The sequence below is a fragment of the Sinocyclocheilus anshuiensis genome, unplaced genomic scaffold, assembly GCF_001515605.1.
Source record: "Sinocyclocheilus anshuiensis isolate Anshui unplaced genomic scaffold, SAMN03320099.WGS_v1.1 scaffold315, whole genome shotgun sequence".
NCBI classification, from domain to species: domain Eukaryota; kingdom Metazoa; phylum Chordata; class Actinopteri; order Cypriniformes; family Cyprinidae; genus Sinocyclocheilus; species Sinocyclocheilus anshuiensis.
Window position 1 is genome coordinate 1160055 of NW_015548210.1, and position 27186 is coordinate 1187240.

Genomic DNA, 27186 nt, shown 5'->3' on the forward strand with positions numbered 1-27186 from the left:
AATTAATTAATTAATTAATTAATTAATTAATTAATTAATTAATTAATTAATTAATTAATTAATTAATTAATTAATTAATTAATTAATTAATTAATTAATTAATTAATTAATTAATTAATTAATTAATTAATTAATTAATTAATTAATTAATTAATTTAATTAAACATTTTTATTTCATATTTTTATTTAATCTGTACTTAAATGTCTGTGAAATTTATTGGAAGTTATTTTAATAACTTTTTGGAATACGTTAATTCAATTCAGTTTTTTTTCATATCTGTTTTGTTGATAGCATTTACAAGAAACTGCTAAAGGGCATTATGCTCTTTTTTCCCCAGATATCTAATTCTCCAAAGTATGCTCAGTACAAATTCTCAGAGAGCATTACGTGAGTTAATATCTGTAATGCAACAAGAAAACTGTGTAGCACCTGTGCTGCTCTCACAGCGGTAAAAACATATCAGTGTATCAGTACCAGCTCTGATACAACTGGGCAGCTCAACACTTCACACAACGCTGTTCAATATGCTTATCACAGAAACACATGCAACAAAACCGATCAGAAGAACCTCCACACACTCTTTCATATTCTGGACCCACTGAAGTGCACCCACAACACAATTTCAGTTGAGCTGATCCTAATAGATATCTACACAGATGCAATAATGTAATTCTGGAATATCACAGCCTACCTTTTGATCTGATTCTGCCCTTGTGCTGCAGGTGCTGAATGCCAGTTTGGATGATGGGATGGAGGCGGTTCTAGAGGATCTAGGCGGACCCATGGCCTCAATTCTGGCCAACAACTCCATGTTATCCAGAGGTCTGGTGCTGCGGAGCTCTAGTAACCAGATCTCGGTGCAGTTCAGCAGTGAATGGCCAGCTCAGTCTGGGTTATTACTTTTGCGGTATAGAGGTACCATCTCACTGTTTTGTGCTAATATTTTTAATGATTTGCCTTAATATTAAGAGGAAAAATCAATTTGCTATATGATTCTTACTGAATCTGGCCTACAGAACTATAAACAAATGTTAGTAGGCCTACTAATTGGTTTATAGAATAATGCCATGGAAATAAGCCTCAGGAATAAAACATCATCTCTCATGCTAAAGTCCTTGAGGGGTTTGATACTGATGGCACTCCTCAATGTAAACATGTTGAGGTTGTTTTTCAGAGGAGACCGACAGCATCTGCCTCTTTGGTCTGTGTTGGTGTGGGTATGTGTCTACATGGGCAAAGAAATGTCCTAATACACATTTATTTTCAGAAATCCCAGCATCCTCTGGGTTTGGCAGCCACCAGAGATGAAGTTGCTGGCCAAAAGCCTATTGAGTTTAAATGCAACTGAAGCACACGTGAACGCCGCTCCTGCTGCTAAACAGAGATCAATAGCGTTTGTCCCAGAGAGAGATTAAATGAGAGAGAGCTATAATGCATCTCTGTGCTCTATTGATATTTATGCGCTGGGGTTAAATGCTCTGTTCAAACGGTCAAGGGCTCAATAAATGCTATTAAGGCAGAGAGATGCAGCTCAGAGGCCATGAAGAGCACTGATACACTTGCAAAAGCTGTCAAATTAATGAACCATTCGGCATACGATGACCTTCCCGTGATATCATACTCTTCTCAGCTACTATTTTACTCATAACATCTAGCTGAATGAAACAATTAATGGTTGCACCATGTTAGAATGCAGAATTTAAAAGTAAAAACCTACATTTTATTTACTATCAATCCAGTTTTGCTTGAAAATAGTGCTGGAATATTTAAATCAAAATTATTTTTTTTCAGTCCAGACACCCCTCTTTTTATGCTAATTATTATAGTTATTATTTAATGTTCAGATATTATTTCATGCTTGTATTAATTAAATAAAAAAAGTAAAAAATGTGGCATTTTATTCGTTTTTAAGCAAACATATATAACAATGCAGCATTTAAGATCTCTTCAGACTTTGCTTCCACAGATTATTTTCCCCAAAAAAATTTATTTGATTACATACTTCTCCACTTATTTTAATCATGATGCATTAAGTTTCTTTTTTTAGACTCTGTCAGCTGACCCTGAAACGTTTTTTGTTCTGCCATTTTAATTCCCTTTCCATTATATGGAAACGTCTGTCAGTGGCTCTTTTTCCGCTGATAGACAGACTGGATTAGTGTTACATAAAGCCCTGGCATCTGTTGGCCGTAACCCCCAAGCAGTGAATCTGCCCTGCTGTGCTTGAACTGAGTCATTATTAGTAATAACTAAACAACTGGGCATGAACTAAACAACTGAATATTAACCACCATGGAAACAGAGAGAGGAGGGCTGGTTATTCACAGCTGGTGAGATCAGCTGGACATTAAATGTTGCTTCCGCACTTTTATGCAGCACCTGATCGGTTTAGTGACAGACACAGGAGTCTGGGTCAGATTTAAGCATCTGCTTTCGGTCTGTTTGCTCAGCTCTGTGTTCCTGTGGCTCAATTGCACTAGCAGCGCTAAGATCAAAGGTTCAGTTCCCAGGGAGCGCAAATAGTGATTAAAAAAAGTTGCTTCAGATAAAAATGCCATTAAATGTAATTGCTGATTTAGAGGTCAAAGGTCACAGAACTTCTGCTCATGTTGTGACAGCCATGTTCTCAGTGTCTGCCTATTTCTAACAAACAAATTCAGCCACCTTCAACTACACTTCAACAAAAAAAATTATGTACTTAGTATTTTTGTCTTTTTTTTTTCATTTGAAATATCTAAAAATTATTAAATCAACACACTTTTACTTGAAAAGGGAAATGACTTAAGATATTAAGTCTTGTTTTCTGAAAAATAAAAAAAAATTATAAATAAATAAACAAAGTTTAACTTGCATAATTTTGATAGATTTTTCCAAAGACAAGACATAATATCTAATAGCTGTAATAGTCATTTTACTTCATAGAAAATGTATTTTGATTTTAAATGTTATTTGTAAGGGAAAACTAGCCACAAAAAAAAACTGATTAACCATATGATTTTTTGCCATATTTAATGGCTGCCTTAAAGCATACTGCAAGTGTCTAATTTCAATGCCACAAGTGTCACCAAACAGAATTTCAAAAATTATAGTTATTTTCAAATAAATTTTACATACAGTCATATACCATAAATTTCTGCTTCTCTCTCGTTCTCTCTTCAGCCTTTGCTCTGAGTTGTGCATCCCCGCTGGCCCCTGAAAATGGTGACGTATCAGTCACTGGTCTTCAGGTGGGGGGCATGGCCTATTTCTCCTGTCTGATTGGCTATCAGCTCCAGGGCCCCTCCTCTCTCACTTGCCGAAATGCCACCACACCCTACTGGAGTGGCAGAGAGCCAAGTTGTCAAGGTATGAGAGAACAAACCAAAACTATAACTGTATGTACTGCCTCGAAATTGCTACACATCAAAAATTATGACTTGTGATTTAGTTGCATTTAAATGGGCCCATGTTATTCCTTTTCATTAGTCTCATTAGTTTTTGGCAGTCTGTTGGAAATCTGTGCAAAGCATAATGAAAATGAAGGGAACTGATTGCAGCAAATTCACAGCAGTTTCGTTCTTTTTGTCTTTCATGTCTAGTTTCTTGTGGGGGGATGGTGAAAAATGCCACTCAGGGTCGTATTGTCTCTCCGGGGTTTCCAGGAAATTACAGCAACAATCTGACATGTCACTGGGTACTGGAGGCCCCTGAGGGCCATCGGCTCCATGTTCACTTTGAGAAAGTGGCACTGGCTGAGGATGATGACAGGCATGTGCTTTGTGGGTTTTTTTTTACTTGAAGTATTTTTTACTTAATATTCTCCAAAACATTTCCCAAAATTTATAATAATAAGAAACGTTTCTTGAGCACCAAATCAGCATTTTATAATGATTTCAGAAGGATCACGTGACACTGAAGACCACTGATAATTCAGCTTTGCCATCACAGCAATAAATTACATTTTAAAATATACTGAATTAGAAATCTCTTATTTTGTATTAGAATAATATTTTATAGATTTTTGATCAAATAATCTTGATCTGTTCACACAATTACTCTTTAGCAATGCTGACATCCTTTTGTTTGTTTTCAGGCTCCTCATAAAGGATGGAAGTAACATTGACTCTCCGCCCCTGTATGACTCGTATGCAGTCGAGTATCTGCCCACTGAGGGGGTCACCAGCACCGGCAGGCATCTGTTTGTGGAATTCACCAGTGACGAGATGGGCACATGCACTGGCGCTGCCATCCGATATAAAGGTACAAGGACTCTTCTGTATTTCCTGAACATGAGTTATTCTTGTCTTCCAGTAGTTTCACAAAAGAGCTTGTTCACTTCTGCCTCTCATTAGTTCTGGTCTCTATAAGGCCTGAACAAATTAGTTACAGCAGATGAAGAAGAACAGAGAGGGCCAGATAGAACAGATGTTACCTAGAGACAAATCACGTGACACTGAAGACCACTGATAATTCAGCTTTGCACAGCAATAAATTACATTTTAAAATATACTGAATTAGAAATCTCTTATTTTGTATTAGAATAATATTTTATAGATTTTTGATCAAATAATCTTGATCTGTTCACACAATTACTCTTTAGCGATGCTGACATCCTTTTGTTTGTTTTCAGGCTCCTCATAAAGGATGGAAGTAACATTGACTCTCCGCCCCTGTATGACTCGTATGCAGTCGAGTATCTGCCCACTGAGGGGGTCACCAGCACCGGCAGGCATCTGTTTGTGGAATTCACCAGTGACGAGATGGGCACATGCACTGGCGCTGCCATCCGATATAAAGGTACAAGGACTCTTCTGTATTTCCTGAACATGAGTTATTCTTGTCTTCCAGTAGTTTCACAAAAGAGCTTGTTCACTTCTGCCTCTCATTAGTTCTGGTCTCTATAAGGCCTGAACAAATTAGTTACAGCAGATGAAGAAGAACAGAGAGGGCCAGATAGAACAGATGTTACCTAGAGACAAAAGATTACTGCGTATATTTATAGAATTACAAGTTTACCATGACCAAGGACAACTGACAAACAACGTCCTACTGAAATAATACTATAAATACTAGATTGCTAGAGAGTGCAAGAACTGCTATAATGAGCTTGACTGCAGTGTAAGTCACTTTGGATTAAAGTATCTGCCAAGTGCATAAATCTAAATGTAAAAATGCCTTTTTACTGTTTATGAGAAAAAAAAAAAAAATCAGCAGTGTTGTTTTGTTGTGTTTATTATATTGTATAAATGTTATTTTTCTACAGCTTTTGCTCAGGGCAGCTGTTATGAGCCGTTTGTGAAGTATGGAAATTTCTCCACAAGTGATCCTGCTTTTGGAGTTGGTTCTGTGGTGGAGTTCACCTGTGAGCCTGGTTATACACTGGAGCAGGGCGCTATTATTTTAGAGTGCGTAAATTATGAAAATCCCCAATGGAATGAGACAGAACCAGCCTGCAGAGGTGATTTTGTGTGTGTGATGTCTCTTTCAGCATGCCGATTGATTTATAGTCCAATCTTTTTGGTAATTTTTCTCTGATTTAATTTTTGTTTTTACATGCCATTTGAAGTCAGTATGAAATCCAAATAAACTATTTCTTTAACATTGATTTACTCACCCTCATATCATTCCAAACCTTTATGACTTTCTTTCTTCTTTTGGACATTTTGAAGAATATCCCAGCATTTTTTTGTCCTTATGGTGAAAGTCAGTCAGCTAAAATATTTGAAGTCATATAGGTTTGGAATGACATAAGTGTGTGTAAATGAAGACAGAATTTTCATTTTTAATGGAGTATCCCTTTAAATTAAAAAGAAATTAAACCGTTTGATCCCTTTAACTTTTGGTGCATTCAAGTCATATTGGATGTAAAGATTGTATTTACAAGTTGAACGCACGAATGAATGCCATTGAAGTTCTATGTTCAAAATCTCATAGTACTGTATCTCATAGCACTTACACAAATTGAATAAAAACATAAAAAGCAAAAACACACCCCATTTGCAGTTTTTATTAATTTTATAGATGTAGAGTTAAAAAATTGTGTTAAATTTACATTGTCATCTTGCTCCCTCCAAAGTGATTTAAAAGCACCTGACGTTGTAATTAGGACTTCCCAAATCGTTAATACAAACTTCCCAGGAGGACTTGAACGCACCATTTGTTTGTTTTACAGCGGTGTGCAGTGGAGAAATAACAGATTCAGCAGGAGTGGTGCTTTCTCCAAACTGGCCTGAAGCGTATGACAAAGGCCAGGATTGTATCTGGGGTCTACATGTGGAGGAGGACAAGAGATTTATGCTGGATGTCCAGGTGTGAGTATCTGAACCTCTATGTATGTGTGTGGACAGAAATGATAGATGGTTATATTTTAGGACTGTCTTTGTGTAGCTAAGTGTTTGTGTTGCTTTTCTCTTCTAATGAGAATGCTTTCACTTCTCTATTAGCATTCGGTACAGTTCACCACCTTCCAATTACAGAGGAACAGTGTATGTAATGACAGCTGATTAATTAATTTAGCACAGACATGGAGGCCACCCACGGACTCATTAACACTCAGCGCTAATGGGCCCACATACAGGTGCCAGGCTAAACACCAGGATAGGGGTCACACCTGCACATGTTACTTCAAGGCAATAGAGCTTCTTCAAGATCTCAGTGACCCATTATGGGATGTGAACTCTATTGTATTGAGGTTTGATTGCAACTTCTTTCATAAGTACAAAAGATCTGAGGGAAACATCAAGGCAAATAATTTTTGATAGAGTTTTAAACAGAAAACCACAAAAATTGGTGGATTTTTGGGGCGTTATGTGTGAGTTTGGCCTGGAGTTGTGTGGGTTGGTAATAGGAGGGTATGGCTTGGTATTTGCGAGGTATAGGTAAGTTTAAATTGATATGGTTGGGTTTTGTGGTGTTATTGGCAGGTGTATTGGTGGAAGAAGAGGGGATTATGGTGCGTTCAAGTCATGTCGGATAGATCGTATTTACGAGTTGAATGCACATGAACGCCACCACAAAGTCGTTATTACGAGTGGGAAACTCGAAATTTTCTTTAAGCCCCGAGTTTCTGAGTTGGGGGCGCGTCAATTAGAAACATGGCGGAATCGATGGATGCAACGTCTGTAGTTGACGGTAAATGTTTGTTTAAATTGATAGTTTAGTTGCCCTATAAACTTAAATTGGTCATGTTCTTGTTACGCAGCTGAAATCCAAGTAAAAAAAAATGCAGACCCTGTTGTATTTTCTTGTAATTTATTAAAAGAAGGTACACCGCCATCTTGTGCCGACTAAACTGACTTGAACGCACCTGACGTCGTAATTACGACTTGTCAACTCGTAAGTACGAACGTCCCAGGAGGACTTGAACGCAGCATTAGGGTGATATGAATTGGTTTCTGGATGGTATAGGTAGGTTTAGAGTGAGATGGATGGATTAGTTGTGGACTTATCGGTGGGTTTTGGCACAGTATAAGTAGTTTTGGGATGGGACGGTTGGGTTTAAGAGGTATTGGGAGTAAGGAAGTTTATTTGTGATTGGTAAATTTGGCATAATCTCAAGAGATTGTTTTGTTAGACAAAGTTTTTGCAAAGAGAGAATGTGGCATTTTAAAAGCAACCTACTCTATTTGATTTATTATTAATAGGAAAAAATAGGGTAAAATGAAAAGTCCTTTTTTATTGCTCTGACATTCTGCCTTTTTTAGAAGCCAATGGTCCACCAGTCATCGAATCTTCCTGAGGCTGAGTGTGACATTATCTCTGCACCCAGAGCCTCTGTGTCCCAACATGCATCATTAGCTCAGCTTTACTGGCTTCTGCACAACACTATCTTCCAAACTTACCCTCCAAAACACACACACACAGGCCTGAAAGTATCTAACAATGAGCCTGTTCGATGGAAGAAGAAGAAGAAAAACACAGTCCATCTCAGCTGATCATCAGGACATGTAAATGTGTATTTAACTCTGTAAACCCTTATTGTACCCCTGTCTTTTGTTAGGCTGTGAATATTAACACAGCTCATCTATGACCTTCCCAAACAACAGAACCCGAAGGGCTGACAGCTGTGTGACGGCCCTGAGGGCTCTGCCTCTCTGCTTTCCAACATTACACTAAATAAATCTAATTTCTTTGCAAAATGTCACTTCCCCATTGAAGAGGTAAATGCAGCCTCCCGATAGATGAGGGAATCTAAACACTGGCCTTTATTGCCATTTAGCATGACAGAACGGAAAACATGATTGATTCTCAGCATGAATACTGTTGTGTAAAATTCTGCCTAGGCTGTGTAATTTGTTTTTCCCTTGCATTACTCATGTTGGTTTGGAAATGAAGATGAATTGCAGAATGACATCAGCAAACCATCTGGGGAAAAAAATGTGGCTGGTGGTGTGACAGATTCTTATGTTAGAATGCCACCATTCTTCTTAATTAAAGGGATAGTTCACCTAAAAATAATAATGTTCTGTCTTCATTTACCCTTCTTTTGCTTTAAAAATGTATGAGCTACATTAATGATGTGCATTCATATGTGTTGTTTTAATAGTCTTCGTCTGGGGAAGAATGACCTGCTGACCTTTTATGATGGAGATGACCTCACAGCCAACATCCTGGGCCAGTACAGCGGTTTTCTTCCTCGATTTAGACTCTATACCTCTACAGCCGATGTGACCATCCAGTTTCAATCTGATCCAGCCTCCAATGTCTATGGATACAACAATGGCTTTGTAGTGCATTTCTTTGGTTAGTGGCGTTATGAGAATGTGCTGATCATCTTTACATTCTTGTTTGTTTTATTTGTATGTACATTAAGCAGTTTACAGTAAATATTAGTACATTAAGGATCTGTTATTGACATGTCTGTTGAGCCAGAGCTTGTATTTTCCTAAATGAATCATATTTGGGCAGTGATGGTCCCCCAGTGTCTGAACAAGCAGTAGCAGTAGAGGTGCCAACCTGCTTGGCAGTGCCCCTCACTGGCAAAGACTGAGATGGGCAACTGTTTTCTCACAGCAGCCTCATTTACATTCAAAACTTTACGGTAAAAATAGAAAAATCCCAAGACCCAATGTCTCTTTTCTCCTTCCACCATCCAAATACTAGAAGTGCCACGTAACGACACCTGCGCAGAGCTGCCAGAAATTCCTAATGGCTGGAAGAGCACGTCTCATCCCGACCTGACTCATGGCACCGTTATTACCTACCAGTGTTACCCAGGCTTCCGTCTGCAGGGCTCAGAGATCCTGATGTGCCAGTGGGATCTGACATGGAGTGGAGACGTCCCCATCTGTGAGAAAAGTAAGAGCTAACATTACACTTAAAGGTCACAGCAGATCATTAGTGCTTAAGTCACACTAAGAAAACTTAATTAACATGCTGATAATGACTGCATAGATTTAAAACTAGGTCGACTGCCACCTACTGGTAAATTAAGGTTACTACAAATAATAACCTCCCTATCATGACAGATGCAGAGTCCGTTTAACTGTGAAAACCGAAATTAAGTTTTCAGAAACATTAACTGGCAGGTACCTGTGTGGGTTTAGCTATGGCAATTTTTTGCTTTAAGGATATTTGATAATAGTTAGACTGACTTTCTTCTTGAAAAACTAATATTATATTTGAATTAATTCCCATTAAAATTTCCTCAACATAATGATGTGGATCACAGTGTAATGAGCCAATACCTCTGCACAAATGCCTTATTTTTAAATAATTAAATGAATTAATTTACATAATATAATATTAATATAATTAATTAATATTATTCATTAATAATATATAGTTATTATTAAATATCATTAATGTTTTAACCACCCTAGTTCATGTTTAAAATATAATTTAGATTTATATATTTAATATTTATAATTAATATTTATTTGTTTAATTATAACACATTATTATTATTATTATTATTTAATAATATATATATGGTTAATATTAAAGATTATTCATGTTTTAACAACACAAAGACTTTATTTCACATTTCAAATATAATTTATGCTTTTATATTGTATAAAACACTAAGAATATTTATTTATTTTTAATTTATTATTATTGTTGTTGTTGTTGTATGCAATAAAAAATATTCTGCTCAAAACATTTCAGTTCCAGTGTAGTTTTGTACTTTTTTATACTTTTTTTTTTCAGTTTTGGGAAATTATAAAAGTTTTCTGTTGTTTTTGTTGTTGTTGTTGTTTTCATGTGTTTTTATTTCTGATATTTGCCTAGTTATGTCATGTGATGAGCCGGGGCTAGTGGACAACAGCCGGAGACTGGTGACCGGCTCTCGTTTCGCTGTGGGATCATCTGTGGAGTACATTTGCAACAAAGGATACTCACTTTCTGGCCCAGGAGTGCTCACTTGCTACAGCAGAGATACTGCAGACCCAAAGTGGAGTGAAAGACTGCCCAAATGTGTCCGTAAGTGGTAAAAAGTGTGCTGTTGCATTTATTTCTCAGCATTACAAGAAATGCAACCCTAAACCTGATACTCTACTGCCATCTAGTGGACTTCAGGATTACTGCATCCCAGCACATGCAATGCATTCCAGCAGACTGAAATCTGTTTTTTCTGTAGCTGAAAGATATGAACCCTGCAGTAACCCTGGCGCCAACTCCACGGCCATCCAAAGTTCAGAGAAAGCGTTTTTCCAGGCAGGAGAGACTCTGAGCTTCACCTGCCGTACAGGTTATGCGCTTCAGGGTGAACCCACTATCCACTGCCTCCCTGGACATCCGTCTCAATGGAGTGGAGCGCCACCTATGTGCAGAGGTACGAACTACTTTCTTTTCAGCTGGTATACATCTTTATGCGTTTCAAAGCACTGTTTAATGATTCAGATGTCTTACAGAAGTTGTTATTGGTGTTTTTCAGCTTCCTCAATAAACAATGAGGAACACCGATTGAACGGTGACACTATTTTCAGTATTATTAAAATGTCTTAAACACAAAAGATTCAATCATTCTAATTCATCATCGTATTATATATTTTTTTAATGTTCCATAAAATGTCCACATTACAGCTGCTGATTCAGAGTTCGACGTGGAGGGCGTCAACATCGCCGTCGCAGTTCTGATTCCTGTAGCGGTGGTACTGATGCTCCTCCTGGTCGTTTTCCTCTGCATCTCAATGTAAGTTTCAAGGGCAGGGAAAAGGACACTGCTTTTTGTGTTGGGGTTTGTTCTTCACTAATAAGGTTGTTTTGTTTGTCTCTGCAGAGCTCAAAGCAAGACTTTTCAGCTTCCTGGGTCATCATCTCCACCGTATGACAACATGACGGAAGAATCTGCATTTGACAACCCTGTGTATGAGACGGGAGTAAGTATGGATGCCATGAACCTCAGAGACGTGGGCTCTCAAAACACCATCGTCCCGTCCTGATCAACCCTGCCTGCCATTCTGTCATTCCACCTGTCATTTATGACATTGACTTGGTCTGCAGAACGAATAGTATGAATAAACAGAGTTAAATTGCTAAACGGCAAACAAGGCCAGTATTTACACTGTAATGTAGCCGTATCAGTACCATGTAATGGTACTACTAAAGATTTAAGGACAAGATATATAATAAAACTGTCTTCATAATTTAGTGCAATGTTACATCAAATCTTAAGACTTAAGAAATTTATTTTAATGTCTTTTTGTTTTAATATTTCAAGTTCAAAAATGCTGCTGTATATTCATAACATACAAAGGGTTAGAATAAAATATGTCAGGTTGCAGTGGAGAAGGAAAGACTCTGGGTCCCTCATGAAAACATTCATTTTAGATGTAAAAACCCATTTAGGCTCGAGGCTGTGGGTCATAGTTATCTAGAACTCAGCAGATGGTGTGTGTGTCTCTCAATTTACCCTCTTCATGTTCTCATATTGGATGTTCTTACTAATACTGGAGTACCACATATTAACCAAAAAAGAATTTCCTAATCATCAAGTTACCAAGTCGCCGATATCTGTTGAATGTGAAAAATGTGAAATATCTGTTGAATGTGAAAAACTGTCCAAATTCCACTTGAATGATCATACAATTATTTGTTTATTTAAATTATATTACCTACATATGAATCTCACCGGATTCATGTTTGTGTTTCAAGTCATTTATGTTCACCTGTTCATTATTTTTGTGTTTCATGTCTTAATAAGTTTCCTCTCTTTTGATTCAAATAACAATAAAATGATAATGAAGCTCTTGAATTAACTTGCACATTATACTTTCATAAACTTATCTAAGCTACACTACCATTCAGAAATTCAGATTTATTTTTTATATGAAAGAACATGATACTTCTATTCAGCAAGGATGCATTCAATAGATCGAAAGTGACAGATTACAAAAATGCATAATTGTTTCCACAAAAATATTAAGCAGCACAACACTGATAAAAATAAGAAATGACTGAGCACCAAATCATATTACTGCATATTTGAATGACTTCTGAAGGAACATGTACGGAGCCCCGCACATGACATGCAAGAAAAAATAAATAAATCGCACGCACGATTTACTAATTCGTTCCCACGATTCGTTCACTAAAGTTAGTAAATCGTGCACACAATTTAGCCTACTGTTTTTTTCCTGCATGCCATGTGCGGGGCTCCGTAAACATGTGACACTGAAGACAAGACTGAAATAATGGCTGCTGAAAATTCAGCTTTGCCTCACAGAAATAAATTACATTTTAAAATTACATTTTATTTTACTGCATTTTTTATCAAATAAAAGCATCAATAAATCAATATATGTCACTTCCAAATCTGTGTTTTGTTTTTTTTTTCATTAAATGTTTTTTGTTTCAAGTACAACTTGGATCACCAGCTGTATTTAAGTGGGCTCTGACTGAATACTTTGAACGTTACAACAAAGCAGAACTACTGTACTGTACTGAAATCTGATTTGTTTATCTTTTCAGGATGCAAGGCAATACGAGGTGTGTATGTAAAATTCATCTGTCTTCTTTTGGCACCTCTCCTTTTTTCTGCTGGGCTCCTGTAAATGTATTTTTCTCTAAGACCTCTGCCAGCAAATGAACGATGGTGGACAAAAGGGTGTTATTGCTGTAGCACATCAGAGCCTGAGGTTTGTGTTGTACTTTTTTTTTGTCTGGTGAAACTCCCCAAGGCTCACACCTTGAGGCTGGACTATATCAGAATGCACTGGATTATTTTTGTTTCACATTGAGGAACCACAGAGGTGGAAGCTGTTTTCATCCATATCCAGCAAAACCTATGAGTCGGGAGTGTCTTGAGTTCCAGCTGAGCTCATGATGGTGATAAAGCCATTTCTCTATGTATAACTGTCGCTGCATGGGGGCTTATTTGCAGAACACTGTAAATAAATGGTCTAAAACTACATTATGGTGTTATGTTTTTATTATGCAATATAGTCTGTAGCTGTCGAAGTTTTAATTTAAACAAGACTGCAGCTATTTATTGAACAGTATCACTGCTTTATCTTTCTATCATGCTGATTTATTTTTATTCTGATTTTATTAGAATAAAATGCATTTTGTTTACAATAGAATTAATTCTATCATTTATTCTAAATATTGAATCTATGAATGCTAATTTATTCTGAATGTTGAATTTATATGAATGTAAATGTGAAAATTAATCAGATTACACATATATGATAAATATATGGCCTATATATTATATACATAATAAATGAATTGACAATTGTTCACCGCCATTGTTCAGCACTCATTGGAGATTTTAACATTAGTCCATTCCAAAACCATCATAATGAAATAGTTTCATTTCTTCCATTTCACACATTGGTTCATGTCCCGCCGGCGACAAAACGGACCAATCAGAGGCCAGAAATTTCCCTCACAATACAAAGAGGCTCGAACACGTAAACAAACCGGATAATGGCATCCGCTTTCTAACCCTCGCCGGTTTATGTATTTTACAAGTTCCTCACAGCCACAAAAAGGACATATTGACGGTTCCCACAATGACTACATCGACAGAGAGCTTTTATTAAGAAGCAGGAAAAGAACAAGATGGCTCCACTGTTTACGGGTAGTGATGCCCGACCGCGAACAAATCGTTGTTTTGAACCGGCTCCTTATAAAGATTCATTCGAACCGATTCGCAAATCGTTTGTAAACCATTCGACTGTAAACAATGGATACTTTACCCAAAACGTAAACATCTGTCATCATTTACTCACCCTCATGTAAATTACAAATGAATTAATTTATTTTCTTTAATTACAAATGAATTAATTTCCTTTTTTCCCCTCTGGAAGGACCGAATGGCAGCTTGAGTCACCATTCACTTTCATTGTATAGAAAATACATGCAAGTGGATGGTGACTGAGGCTGTCAGCGCCTAACAGATGTTTGGATGGTGAGTAAATTATTTAAATTTTAATTTTGGGTAAACTATCCCTTGTAAGAAAAAAACTTTGGTTGTAGAATTGTAAGGTATGTGAAAACCATAAACAATGCAAAGTCATTCAGAACAGTATTTATCATTTATACATTAATTTAATTTTAAATAAATATTTATATGTTAATTCTTTATTACATAACCATCCTCCATTGCAAATCAGTAAATTGATTCTACTGAACCTGTTCACTAAAGCGAACCGATTCTCTAAACGAATTGGATTCCCAACGCTACTGACGGGGCGACGCATGCGCACACGGGTTTGTGCGTCAGTTAGCGCGAGCGTTCCTTCATCACAACAGAGGCGCTCCGCCGTTAAGTCGTTCTTTCACCGGGAGAAAAACATCTGATTTTTGCCGCTGCCAGTTCCTCGGAGGATTTGTTCTTCGGGGGGCTTGATGTTTGACGTCTTTCCAACATGGACTTAATGATAATTTCTGTGTCTTTATTATTCCTTCTCTTGCCGGGCCGGAGTCTCGCACAGCACCGGGGATAGAGGCCTCCGCGCGCCTGCTCGATTAACGGAGAGCCCGCGCGGAGCCACAACAGACACGGGCGGGAATCACAAACACGCTCGTGCACTCGTTTATTCCTCTCTTCACTGTCCGGTTAACATTGTCAGTGCCGCCGCTAACCCGCTCTCGCTCGCTAATGTCATCCATTCCATAGGCTCCCTTCACACGGGCGCGCGTGCGCTCACGGTCACGGCCCAACAATGGCTCGAGCGGCTGATGTCATGTAAGACGCGGGCAGATGTTTCACTAATGAGTTTCTGAATCGGTCTCTTGCAGCAAATCCAGACTCTGCTGGCGCCACCCAAGTCTGAGGATGGAGAGAAGCGGAGCAGGAAACCGGACAGGAGCACCAGGAGAGCGGGCAGGGCCACCAATCACGATACCTGCGACAGCTGCCGGGAAGGAGGGGACCTGCTGTGTTGTGATCACTGCCCCGCTGCCTTCCATCTACAGTGCTGGTGTGTGTGATGCTGGAGCTGGGACAACATTGGGCCCAGGACTGTGATGCTTGTTTAGTCGGGGCACATGCATTACAACTAGACGTCCATCAGATTTGGCTGATGTTTCTTCTTGCATCTCCAAATTTGAACATCATGGGTGTTGGAGTTTATTTATATGCTGTCTGATGTTTTTTGCATGAGCAGGCAAAAGCTCTAGCAGGGAGCTGATAAATAATAATTAACCATGGACATCTGAAGGCCATGACCACGTCTCCATTATGGAGAGATTGAGATTATGAGATGGATTTTTCTTAATCGTCTGAGTCAGTTTGTCAGATGTTTGCACATCTGTGATCGGCTTCGTTTATTAACATCAGCATGAAATGAAAATTTGCTTTATCTGTTTTCTAAATGCATGTTATAGATTTTTATTGTAAACAATTCATCTGTGCATGTTTCAATTTTTTAATTGTTAAAAGACAGACTTCTTTCTGATGACATATGCAGGGCTTCTGGCTAAATTTGGCCCCTGCAAGCTTTAACGCTCATCTGCCTCCATTTTTGAGTGCAGTGTCCACATCTCAAAATCCAGTCAACAACTGATGCATAGAACCAAGACCCTTTTTTCCTTATGTGGTAGTCTGTTACACTCGGATGTACGTCACAGTTTGGAAGAAAAGATCTGTCACTATTTCTGTTTTATTGTAACTGTTAACTCACTTCATGCCGTAGTCGGTCAGCTGCAGTGGAGGATGTTTGAATTTCGATTTCTCCTCCGTATTTTCTCATTGTTTATTCTGTCTGTTTGGGAGGTGAAATGATTCCATGTGTGTTTGAGGAGAAACACGTGCAGCTGGTGCTGCGCGGCCCATGGGCCACTGGAAATCTGCCACACTAGCCTTCATTTGTGTAGTCCAGAGTTTCTGGGATTGATCAGATGTGCTTCAAATAGAAACTACATTAGGAAGATCTCTTAATGGGTTTTTGGTGTTATTAGATGAATCAGGTATTTGAAAGAACTGGGAAGTTATGAAGTTAGAACAGGTTTTTATTTGCTATGTTTTAACCCAGTTGTTGAAGTACTATACAATCTGAGAGCCTGGTGCTTTTAGGCTTCATTACAGATTCTACCATCAGTAGAACAGAAGTGTTTGAACGTAGATCTGTTTGCAAGTGCAATGCATTAGAAAACACGAGACTCCTTTCTTACAGAGAGAGGTATTGTTTTACCCTCTCAATACCGGCTGGGTATAGATAGTTTATTCAAAGTTGCCTCTTTTAAAACATCTCTTGCATAGGTGTTTAATGTGGGCATGGTTTTAGAAACTGCCAAAATTATAGTATCGCATTGTTTTTTTGTTTTTTTTTGCTTTTTTTAATTTTACATTCAAAGTAGGCTAAAGTATAAAGCTGGTCTGCTGTCCCATTATCATTCATTGTTTTATTGAATGGCTGTGCATACTATAACGGTGTATGTTTGCTGTGTGCTAAATGAAGCCTGTAGTTTTACCTGACTTTGTTTACATTTCCTTAGTAACCCGCCATTGAGCAGAGAAATGCTGCCCCCTGGTGACTGGATGTGCCATCGCTGCACCAGTCGCAAGAAGGTTGGTGTCCTGTCTGTAATGAAACAACCACTCATGTTATTAGAAGTTTTAAACTTGCCCCTAATTTTTTAATCTTCCCAAATTTTAAATGAGATTAGTTTATACAACAGAGAAGCCTTAAAGTCTCCCTGCAGTTTTCGCATAAAATGGTGTAACATTTGAAGTCATTTTTTTATTTTACATTAACATTATTAGAATAATAGTAATGTGTAATTTTTATAACTTAATAATATATTTTAAATGATTGTTATATTGTGTAATTTATGTTATTATTATTATTACAATGCAATTGTGTAATTTGTTATTATTATGTTGTTATTGTATAGTCATACTGAATGAGAGAAAAACAGGTTTTCCTTCTTTTTTTATCCTTAGCTAATCACATGCCTGATTATTATATATTTACTGTGTTTGAAAATTCTTTATACTTTAATTCTACATTTTTATAGATTATGCCAGTGGGTGCTTTGAAAAACAAAAAGAAAAGAAAGAAACAAGCCTTAAGTTTAAAAATGTAATTGACTTGTGATCATGTTATTTGTATATTGGCTCTTAACAGAAAAGGGAGCAGAAGAAGGAGCAAATTAACGGTTTGTTGGAGCGGCAGCTGGGGAAGCAGACGCCTTCTCCGGGTCCTGAGCAGGAATGTGGGACATTATGTCTGGATCCTTCCGTGGGGTCGGGCGGCACAGGGCTTCGGGCCACTGTCGCTCAGGTACGACTTTTGGAGAGACGACCCAGCAGCCGACCTGCAACGCCCAACTCCAACACTTCTTCCACAGACACGCCCACACCGTCCGAGCAGAACGACATGGAGGAAGACCTCCTGGATGTGGAGGATGAGGCCCAGGGTTCTGAGCCTGAACTCTCAAATATCACAACCACCCTCAAAAGACCATTTGACCTCCTAATCGCCGCTGCCATGCAAAGGAACCCTACACAGTTCCAGCTTCCAAATGACCTCACTTGCACAACCGCACTTCCAGGTACAGGACATTCTGATCTCACTTTAAAATAGTGTGAACAGACTGTATGTGATTGTAAGATTCAGTGCATCTGTTTTTTTTCGTCTCAGGCACCAGCAAAAGGAGACGAAAAGACGAGTTATCAGCCAAGAACATTAAACGTCCACAACATGAACTGGACCATTTTGGACTGGTTCCACTGCCAGTGAAGGTGTGCTACACATGCAGCAGGTACAAGCATTTATAAATGTATATGTTATTTTTGGGATGCACCGGTCGATCGGCATCGGCCAATAACCACATTTTAAGACTCGATCGGTACTCACTACACTTGGCCGATCTCACGAACTGATCGCAATTTGATGACGTCAATGTGTGACGATGTACATGATGCCTGGGGACGTCAATGATGTGGCGCCGCAGACTTTTTTTTATTTTACGGTCTATGTGCCGCAGTCATGTCATCGCCGGTGTGGAAATGCTATGACGTTTCAAGAAACAATGAAAAATTAGCTATTTGTCGTGTATGTTTTGCATGATGATATGATGAATGGATGGTTCATTTTTAACAGCAGATTCAGTGATGTTAGAGCTGATCTGCGCCTCACTGCACGCGTCTGCGGTGCGTTACAGCTCCACGGCCACTGGAGCTGATCGCAGCCGCTCTAATGCTTGTGTTTATACCGTCCAGCCGCGGCACGTTTCTGAAGCTTTTGTGAGTTGTCACAGCGTGGAGGATGGAACAAAACCTCGTTGGAGCCGTAAGGGATAACGGTAACATAACACGCTGATCGTGGGCTGCTTTTAAATTAAAATTTATTTATAATCAGACTGACTTACTGAAAATGCAAGTTAATTCTCTGCCAGCAGGAGGTGCTTTAAAGCGGGAGAAACAGAGGTTTCCCCAGTAACGGCTGTACACAAAGCAGCGCTGAGCTCACAAACGCTGCTTTATCAGGCATATAACATGCAAGATAAAATGAAAATGACAACGAAAATTTTCTAAAGATAGTCTTCCTTCAGAAATACAGTGATATATAAACACCTGCGCCTCATTTAGATTTTTAAACGTGCAGTACGTGCTCATGTTTATTCAACGAAGACTTTTGGAAAATTGGTCAGTTTTGATATTGTGGCGAGTGCCACAAATAAATAAATGTATGGGAAACACATCCCACAGTACAACCACCTGAGCCCAACTTCAGTCTACTCATCACTTTAACTTTAACTGCGTTTGTAGCCGTCGCCACTGATAAACAAACACAGACCTGAAGTTAACGTCGGGCCAGGCGCGTGCGCCCGATGAAACCATCTATATAAAGCTTGAAGCATCAGAATCCGTATCGGCCGATCACCACGACAAGAAATCGGTACTCCGTATCGGCTGCAAAAATCCTGATCGGAGCATCCCTAGTTATTTTTAAAAGGACCCCTTTTTAGGATATTATACATTAATAGTTGTCTTTTTCTCTCAGGAGCTGTCGATTGGCTCCACTGATCCAGTGTGACTATTGCCCTCTTTTGTTTCATATGGACTGTTTGGACCCACCTCTCACTGCCTTCCCTACAGGCAGGTGGATGTGTCCCAACCACATCCAGAACCTGGTAGTAAGGAAGCTTGTGTAAAACAGAAACCAAGACTTGTGTATCTTTTGAATTGTGACATTTTCATATGCTAAATTGAAAAAAAAAACCTACAAACATGCCACTCATTCATTCTCCTCCTTTCCTCACAGCTGAACGAGAGAAGCTTGACCTTCAACAACCGTTGCCAGTTATTTGACCAGTTTCAGGATCGCATATCCCAGCATGCCGTCAAACTTGACTTCCTGCAGCAGATACATCGGCAGCACCCCCCTACACAGCGATCGGCTCATGCCAACAGCAGAAAGACTCTGAAGGTAATCTGTCCTCTTTTAAACTCACTGTTTGACACCAGTGATGGACACTTGAGATGATGTTGATATATTGCTTGGTTAATCGCAGGTTCCAGATGCCATAAAGTCACAGTATCAGAACCCGCCTACTCTGATGGCCACGGCAGGAATCCGTGAAGGGGAGCTGATCTGCACCGGCCTTCCAGAATCTTTTGCCCCACAGCACTTAGCCAGTGAAGACGAACAGTGTCAGGTGTGTATAAGCAGCCTGCGGTTTGCTTCTGCTTTTGAATTCAGTATTGTTTCTGAACCAGTGTTTTTGTTATGCTTTGGTGTAGTGGCTCAAAGATGTCATCTCGCTGCAGTGTAGCATTATGAGGCATTTATGGAACAGACAAACATCTCCTTGGGATTCAGAGCACACAGAAAAGACTGATCTGAAACTCAGAGACTCTTGTGCTGCAGTGTAGCATTATGAGGCATTTATGGAACAGACAAACATCTCCTTGGGGTTCAGAGCACACAGAAAAGACTGATCTGAAACTCAGAGACTCTTGCCAGAGTGCCACCTCAACGGGCAGCCAGAACATTGCTCCAAAAGTTTCCTGTAGCTCATGTACTGATGGACTGTGTCAGAACTGTAAGACCACAAATGGCCCAGTAGACCGATTGGTTCAGTCCAATGGAATGCAGGGTCCTGATAGAACCCAAGAAAACACCACTGGCCATGAAATGCCCCGTTTACACACGCCCACTCCACCCAACCATGCCAACACTGAAACGGAAATCAAGACTGAGAGAGCCAGCTTAAAGTCCTGTAGTGGCACTGAGGACCCTCCTCCTGCGTGTGTCAAACCTGAACCCAGCACTCCATCATGTGACCATGAGAAAACTACATCAGCTTCAGACACAGCAGCAGCAAAACTCTCAGGCACTTTTGTATGTTCAGGAGCACGTGCTGTTAAACCACAGAAAAGCATCTCAGACACTGGGTCAAAAGGTCAGAAATCTACATCCCCTTCCAGTGGTAAATGCCTACTTTTCTAGTTTGATTATTACATAGCGACGCTTTAAAAATATTGATTGGCTTACTCTTATCAGATGGGAATGCTGTTTTGGATGCTGTGATGGCAGGCAGTGGTGACGTCTTCTCTTGCACAGAACCTAACATGCTGGAGCTGTCCGGACGAATAAAAGACATCATGCAGGACAGCGGAGGTGGGTTTGTGTGTGTTTCAGAGTGGAATCTTGTAATATTTCTGTTTTGCTTTTCAAGTTAGGTTGAAAAGATATTGTAACTTTTAGGAATTCGTAATCCCTCCTAGTTCTAAATCGATGTAGTTTTGTGTATTTTTGTGACTTTGGCGCTCCATACAGTTAAGTGAGTGAAATTAACTGTAATAAATATACCAGTAATAATTACAGTTGATATCTATACATAAAGCTGCCATAAATCAGTTTGCTCTTTTCATAGAATTTCATACATACTCTGCAAACTTACATACTTGAATTTATCTTCTGATAGAATACATCTGCATGTTTGTACGCCTGCACAATTTGGATAAAAATTGTTATATATCAGTTTGACTATAAAATAATTATTTTATTAGGATTATTATTACTATTACTTAAACTATATTAAACAAAACACTTCAAAAGATGGCAGCATTTTGAAAGCATTCTGAAACCCTGTTTGTATTGCAGAAGTTGAGCTTGGCTCATTGGATGAGAAATTTATCAAGCTTTTAGCATGGCAGAGGATTCAGCAGCTCTTTGAATCGAAAACCTCTCCTGTTGAGAGCAGTTCTTCTTTATCTGTGTCACCCACTCACAGGAAACACAGTGAAGGTATGAGATTCATTATTCATTATGCTTTTTTTGAAATTTGTGTTACCATCAGCGAATTAATTCTTGATGTTTCATTTCAGCCCAAAACAGGGAAGTGCAGGCAAGAGCTTCATTGTGTTCGGTCTCGAGAAAGGGAATGGCTGTAAATATGTGCTACAGGAGTCTGCACATCGGGACAGGTGATTATCATTCTGTGGCTGCAGGAAATGCGTCATCCTACAGTGTTCAGTACAACTATGTTTTCTCATTGCAGGTGCTGATATGGACGTGTGCCTTACAAACTACAGGCATTGTAACTACGTTTCAGGGAAACATGCCTGCATATTTTATGATGAGGTATGCGATTTTAAACATTTAAAGGGGTCATATGATGCTGCTAAAAAGAATATTATTTTGTGTATTTGGTGTAATGAAATGTGTTTATGCGGTTTAAAGTTTAAAAAACACATTATTTTCCACATACTGTACATTATTGTTTCTCCTCTATGCCCCGCCTTTTTGAAACGTGTCGATTTTTACAAAGCTCATCGGTCTGAAAAAGCGAGGTGTGCTCTGATTGGCCAGCTATCCAGTGCGTTCTGATTGGCCGAATACCTCAAACGTGAGATGGAAATGTTACGCCCCTCACATACTGTTGATGCCGTGTCCGGCCGGAGCGACGAGACAAAAACATTAAAACCCATTACAAACGAGGCATTTGTTGCATCCAGTGGGGACATAATTACTGATTATAATGACTTATACTGTCTTTTTACGCGTTGCATTGCATTGCATCGCGCCGCGTAAACATAAAACTCTGTCTGCATTTGTGATCAGAGAAATGACAAACAACAAGTGCTACTCCACACTGCCCAAAACTCACGTTTGAATCATCAGTGGCAAATGATAAAAGAAAACGTACTTACGTGAGTCAGAACTGCCAGCATTTTAAACAGTCTTCCATAAAATGTGCCGGCGATCCACAGCACTAAGTTGAAGTATTCCCTCAGCGACCAGCACAGATCAGCTCTAGGCATGACGAAGCGGATATCGTCCTCTTTTGGAAGCCCAAACAAAGTAGTTTCGCTTTCACAACGAAGCACACAGCGTCTTCAGGACATGGCGGCAGCGGCAACAACAATACTACAGCGAGAATAAAAGTTACGCCTTCTTTCTTTGCGTGAACATTTGGGCGGCGTTATGCAAATCTTCCCACATAGTGATGTAGATATGTGGGGGCGTGTTAGAATGAGCCGTTTTAGGTAGGTGTGGCTGACTCTTAACTTTTATAAAGAATATCTCTTTGGATTTGAGACTTTAGTCTTTGCAACTTTACAGATCTTCTTTATGCACCAAGAGCTTGTAACACTCCAAAGAGAAAGGAAAAATTGAAATCGCATCATATGACCCCTTTAACATGATTTAAGCACAAAGGAGGTAATTTACGTGTACATGCATTTGTTCTCTCCTCCTCCAGAATACAAAGCAGTATGAACTGCTGAACTACAGCGAACACGGGACAACCGTTGACAACGTATTATATTCCTGTGACTTCTCGGAGAAGATGAACCAGAGTCCGTCCAGCAACCTGCTAGCCAAAGTGCAGAACATCATCCGTGAGTTATTTCTCTTCCAGTTCCATTGATTTAAAAAATTGAGGTCAGAAAAAAAAAATGTAAAAACGAAAAAATGCATGAATTAAGTCAATAACATGCATTTAGAAAATACAGTGATTTCCATTTCATGAAAACGTTGCAGAGTAAGCTTCAGTATTAACTCAAGTGTGTTTGTAGGACGCTGCAGGAAAAAGGAGCAGGAGGAGTCTGCAATGGGCGTGGCTTCAACAACAGAGGGTGGAGTTATGAGCTGCCAGTCCCACGATTCTCCCATCACTCCGTGTAACTGTAAAAACAGCGGCTCCAGTTTGATTGGAGGCAGTGGTGCAGGATGGGAAGGCACTGCGCTCCTCCATCACGGAAGCCACATCAAACTGGGCTGCTTGCAGTTTATATTCAGTATCACAGAGTTTGCCAACAAGCCGCTTAAAGAGGAGCTCACCATCTGCAGCCTCACTCCCACACCTGGCCAACAGGGGGAGCAGCTGAGCAAGGCCACACCTCCTCCGCTCCAACACAATCTTGTACTTAACCCTTAAAGCATCGACTTTGTACAGTTTAAACGGTTTCCTAATTATTTAATTGTTTATACACTTGCATGAAGTGACTTTTTTTCTAGTTTCTTTCAGACTCGTTTGGCAGGTTGCATATTTTTTCTTGTCTCAATGCAAAACTTGCATTTTTAAAGGGAAACTTTGATCATCCTCTATGCTCAGAACCAATGAGCAGTTTTCACATGTAAAAAAAAAAAAAATCAAAACATGTTCTATTTTGTGCCAGCAACAATAGTTTTTATATAAACATGCATTTTCTTTTTTTCCCATAAAAACAGATGCTTTTATTTATGCATGTCCTCTGGAGCACAGTCAGACCTGGTGTTTCTTTAGCGTGCGAAGAGACTCATGTACATATATGTAAGTATCCATGTGAATAGCCAGAGATCCACAGGATTCCGTGCGCAAAAGTGCTCCAGTTTGTATTATTTCTGTTGTGCACTATTTGGTTGCTGTTCAGTCCTTTTATGTGTCTGTTTCATGTGGTTCTGTAATTAGTTTTCACCAGGTTCTTGTGTCAAACTATGTAAATACAAACCAGATTTTAAATAACATGCTTTAGAAATCCAGTAGGTTGTGTTCATGTGTCATGCTTATTGATTCATTCACGGCCTGCTCTTCAGTAAAATTAGTAGTTTTCTAAATTTAGCATTACTATTGCTTATTTTTTAGACTAAAAAAATCTCCAATGCAAATATTCAGATGCCTGCCTTACTTGTGCATGACACAAACAATATAGTTGGTTTAAGAAAAGGGGTGCTATTTAAAAAAAAAAAAACAAGACTTACATTTTCGTCTAGTGTAAGATTGGACAAGCTTGAATCTGAAACATTTACAATGAAGGACTGACTTAAACAAGGGGTTTAAATCTTTTAGACACCACTGACACCTAAAGGGACCTACATTTTTAAAGGGAGCTGTATATATTTTATTTATAAAGACCCAATTTATACTGTGAAGAAGTAATATAATAAATGTAGAAAATATTTAGTTTCCATTGTTTTTATTTGTTGATTTTAATCCATTTTATTTATTTTATACAAATTTTGTATTTGAATCTTATTTTAGTCAACTGATTTGTTTAATAAAAATTTTTTTATTTATTTTTGTTTTTTTCCCTCCCTAAACTTTTCAATGGACCCTTGTTGCCCCCTAGAGGTTCCTGGACTTAAACCATATCAAGGGACCAGAATACCTTAAAATCTTGAACACTCTAGAAGCATGGACATGGTTTCAAAATCTCAACAACAGAAGCCAGTTAACTTCATAGCAACGTGGTCGCGAGTTTTGCATGGGCAAAAGCACTCATATTTGAAAATGAAACCAATATTTAGATGCCATTTCAGTCAGTGAAGTGAATAAAAGCAGCTTAACAGTGGGGTAATGTTCAACATAATAGTTGTGAGTGTCTGGACTTTGGTTTTGTAATCTGAATAGACTGTTTACAGGAGGGCGTGTTTGGCTCCAGCACGTCTTCCTGTTCCCAGTCTGGAGGAAACCGAGCTCTTTCATAAGCATATACAGCAGTTATTGCTCTGATCGGTTGAATATAATGTTCACCGTTCTGCTCGTTTGCGGAGGACTCGTCGGGTTTTACCTGCTGCTGTGCGTTACGGTGTTGCACCTGCCAAAATGTAAAAGTATGGCCAAGCTGCACGGGAAGACCGTGATCGTGACTGGTATGTGCTCGGTTTTAGTGCATTTGATATTCTCTTCATACAGTCGCGCATGTCCTCATTTTATTATTATTGAGTTTTAAAACCGCTTTTGCAGATTTTACTTTTCTCGTAAACATTCCATGCGTGTTACACAACGCAAAACTGACAACTCGTCCACTAACGTTCACACAGGCATTTCGTGATAAGCAACTGAATAGCTAAGACTGACATTTTAAGATGGTTTAATTGCAGGAGCAAACACTGGTATCGGCAAAGCCACCGCGCTGGATCTGTCGAAGAGGGGAGCTCGTGTGATTCTAGCCTGCAGGGATGAAAGCCGAGCTTGGGCTGCTGTCACAGACATCCAGAGGGTGAGAGCGAGCATTGTATAATAATTGTTGAACATAATGGCCGTTTCTAATAAGACAAAAATTTAAGTTCCACTAGGGGGCGCGTCTCATTCAAAACCACTGAGCTGCATTCAAATCTCAGGTCGTGTCTTGTTTCACAAGTTTCATATTTTAACTTTGTTGACTGGTATCTTATAAAAAATATCATATTTAAAATAATAAAAAAAACGTTAGTAGCTTTCAGTAAACACCTTCTTGTTATTACTTTATTAGCTCTTTGAATCATAACGGTGCCGATTGACAGTCCCACCTACTGGCCAGAAGAGGTACTGTCCAACAGTTTCTAGGCCGACTTAAAACTGCTGTAAGCTAAATTAACAAGTAAGCATTTTTGATTTTAAAAACCCGAACAAAATGGAAATTTTGGATCCTGAGATGTTTGTTAGTTTTTTTTTAAAGTTATACAGCATTTTAAAAATGCGGCGCGAGAAGCTGAAAACGCAAACGAGGCATAATGGTTAGACTTTTGTTTAACACGTGATTTATTAGTTGAAAACAACATTTTTCATCACCATTATTCTAAGAAAGTGCAAACATTTTTGCTGAAATATATATTGTTTGACGTTAGAACATAAAATCTATATTGTTTGACGTTAGAAAGTGAGTAAATCTTTACAAAGATCACAGACTTTGGACAATACTTAAGGGGTTCAAGTCCCCAAAGTTACTACTCACCAATAGCAGAATACAAGAGAACAATACGTCTGTTGAGATGTCTCTGAAGTCCACGGTCTTTTGCTTGATATTAAACGGAGTTCCATTATGATGGCTGTTTCATGATGGACTCCTCCCCCACATCCAGACTCATTAAAATAAGGTGACCAGACGTGCGACAGGTTCTGCCCGATGTTTAATGCCACTCAGCAGGTGTTGTATTGCTTCAGTCCAAAAGAACTTAATTAAAAATCGCCCTTCCATAAAAAAAAGTGTCTCACACGGCTCCGGGGGTGAACAAAGGCCTTCTGTAGCGAATCGATGCATTTTTGTAAGAAAAATATCCATATTCAAAACGTAATAATCACTTTAATGTAGCTTGTGCCAACAGTTGTACACAGAAGCAGCTCCGGGCGGATGACGTATCGAGGTCAGCGTTGCACGCCATTGAGTCTCGTGAAAACCAACGTTTGTTTACAGGATCAAAAGAAGCAACGTTTCCTTACTTTAGCAAAGGAAAACCAGTCTCCTCTTGGCTTATATCGAAATCCTCCGACATTCTTCTTTACAAATCCTCGTTTTGTACTTCTAATTCTTGACCGTTGTTTTGTTTTGATCACTCCCCTGCGCTTCCGCGTTCGTCACTTCTGAGCAGCGCATGCGCAAAGCCGACCTCATACGTCAT

At 39.0% G+C, this 27186-nt stretch overlaps 3 protein-coding genes across 5 annotated transcripts in view; all 3 read left to right on the top strand.

Annotated features, from left to right (window-relative positions):
• The window catches only part of LOC107653744 (seizure protein 6-like), a 48173-nt gene extending 34858 nt beyond the window's left edge, over window positions 1–13315 (top strand). The window contains exons 4-17 of one of the 3 annotated variants that reach the window (XM_016440558.1): window positions 724–916; window positions 3161–3346; window positions 3580–3748; window positions 4074–4240; window positions 5244–5438; window positions 6153–6291; window positions 8526–8722; window positions 9083–9277; window positions 10211–10402; window positions 10560–10754; window positions 10857–10892; window positions 11006–11114; window positions 11193–11301; window positions 12893–13315. In XM_016440558.1, the coding sequence (XP_016296044.1) occupies window positions 724–916; window positions 3161–3346; window positions 3580–3748; window positions 4074–4240; window positions 5244–5438; window positions 6153–6291; window positions 8526–8722; window positions 9083–9277; window positions 10211–10402; window positions 10560–10754; window positions 10857–10892; window positions 11006–11114; window positions 11193–11301; window positions 12893–12922 (2112 nt within the window). In that variant the 3' untranslated portion in view covers window positions 12923–13315. Of the gene's footprint in view, window positions 1–723; window positions 917–3160; window positions 3347–3579; window positions 3749–4073; window positions 4241–5243; window positions 5439–6152; window positions 6292–8525; window positions 8723–9082; window positions 9278–10210; window positions 10403–10559; window positions 10755–10856; window positions 10893–11005; window positions 11115–11192; window positions 12268–12892 lie in introns of those variants that run through there. The other 2 variants (XM_016440556.1, XM_016440557.1) reach the window with 2 other exon arrangements.
• A 1845-nt stretch (window positions 13316–15160) lies between these two features.
• On the top strand, window positions 15161–24742 carry LOC107653692 (PHD finger protein 12-like; the record flags this gene model as incomplete). The annotated part of the gene is made up of 15 exons (XM_016440488.1): window positions 15161–15351; window positions 16868–16940; window positions 17500–17926; window positions 18016–18136; window positions 19381–19513; window positions 19642–19806; window positions 19892–20035; window positions 20121–20219; window positions 20320–20809; window positions 20884–21000; window positions 21487–21630; window positions 21711–21809; window positions 21884–21966; window positions 23087–23225; window positions 23403–24742. Coding segments are annotated over 15 exons (2787 nt in total), but the record flags the coding sequence as incomplete, so codon positions are not given.
• A 456-nt stretch (window positions 24743–25198) lies between these two features.
• The window catches only part of LOC107653746 (dehydrogenase/reductase SDR family member 13-like), a 6372-nt gene continuing 4384 nt past the window's right edge, over window positions 25199–27186 (top strand). Inside the window, exons 1-2 of the mRNA XM_016440559.1 lie at window positions 25199–25458; window positions 25690–25808. Of these exons, the coding sequence (XP_016296045.1) occupies window positions 25332–25458; window positions 25690–25808 (246 nt within the window). The 5' untranslated portion in view covers window positions 25199–25331. The remainder of the gene's footprint in view (window positions 25459–25689; window positions 25809–27186) is intronic.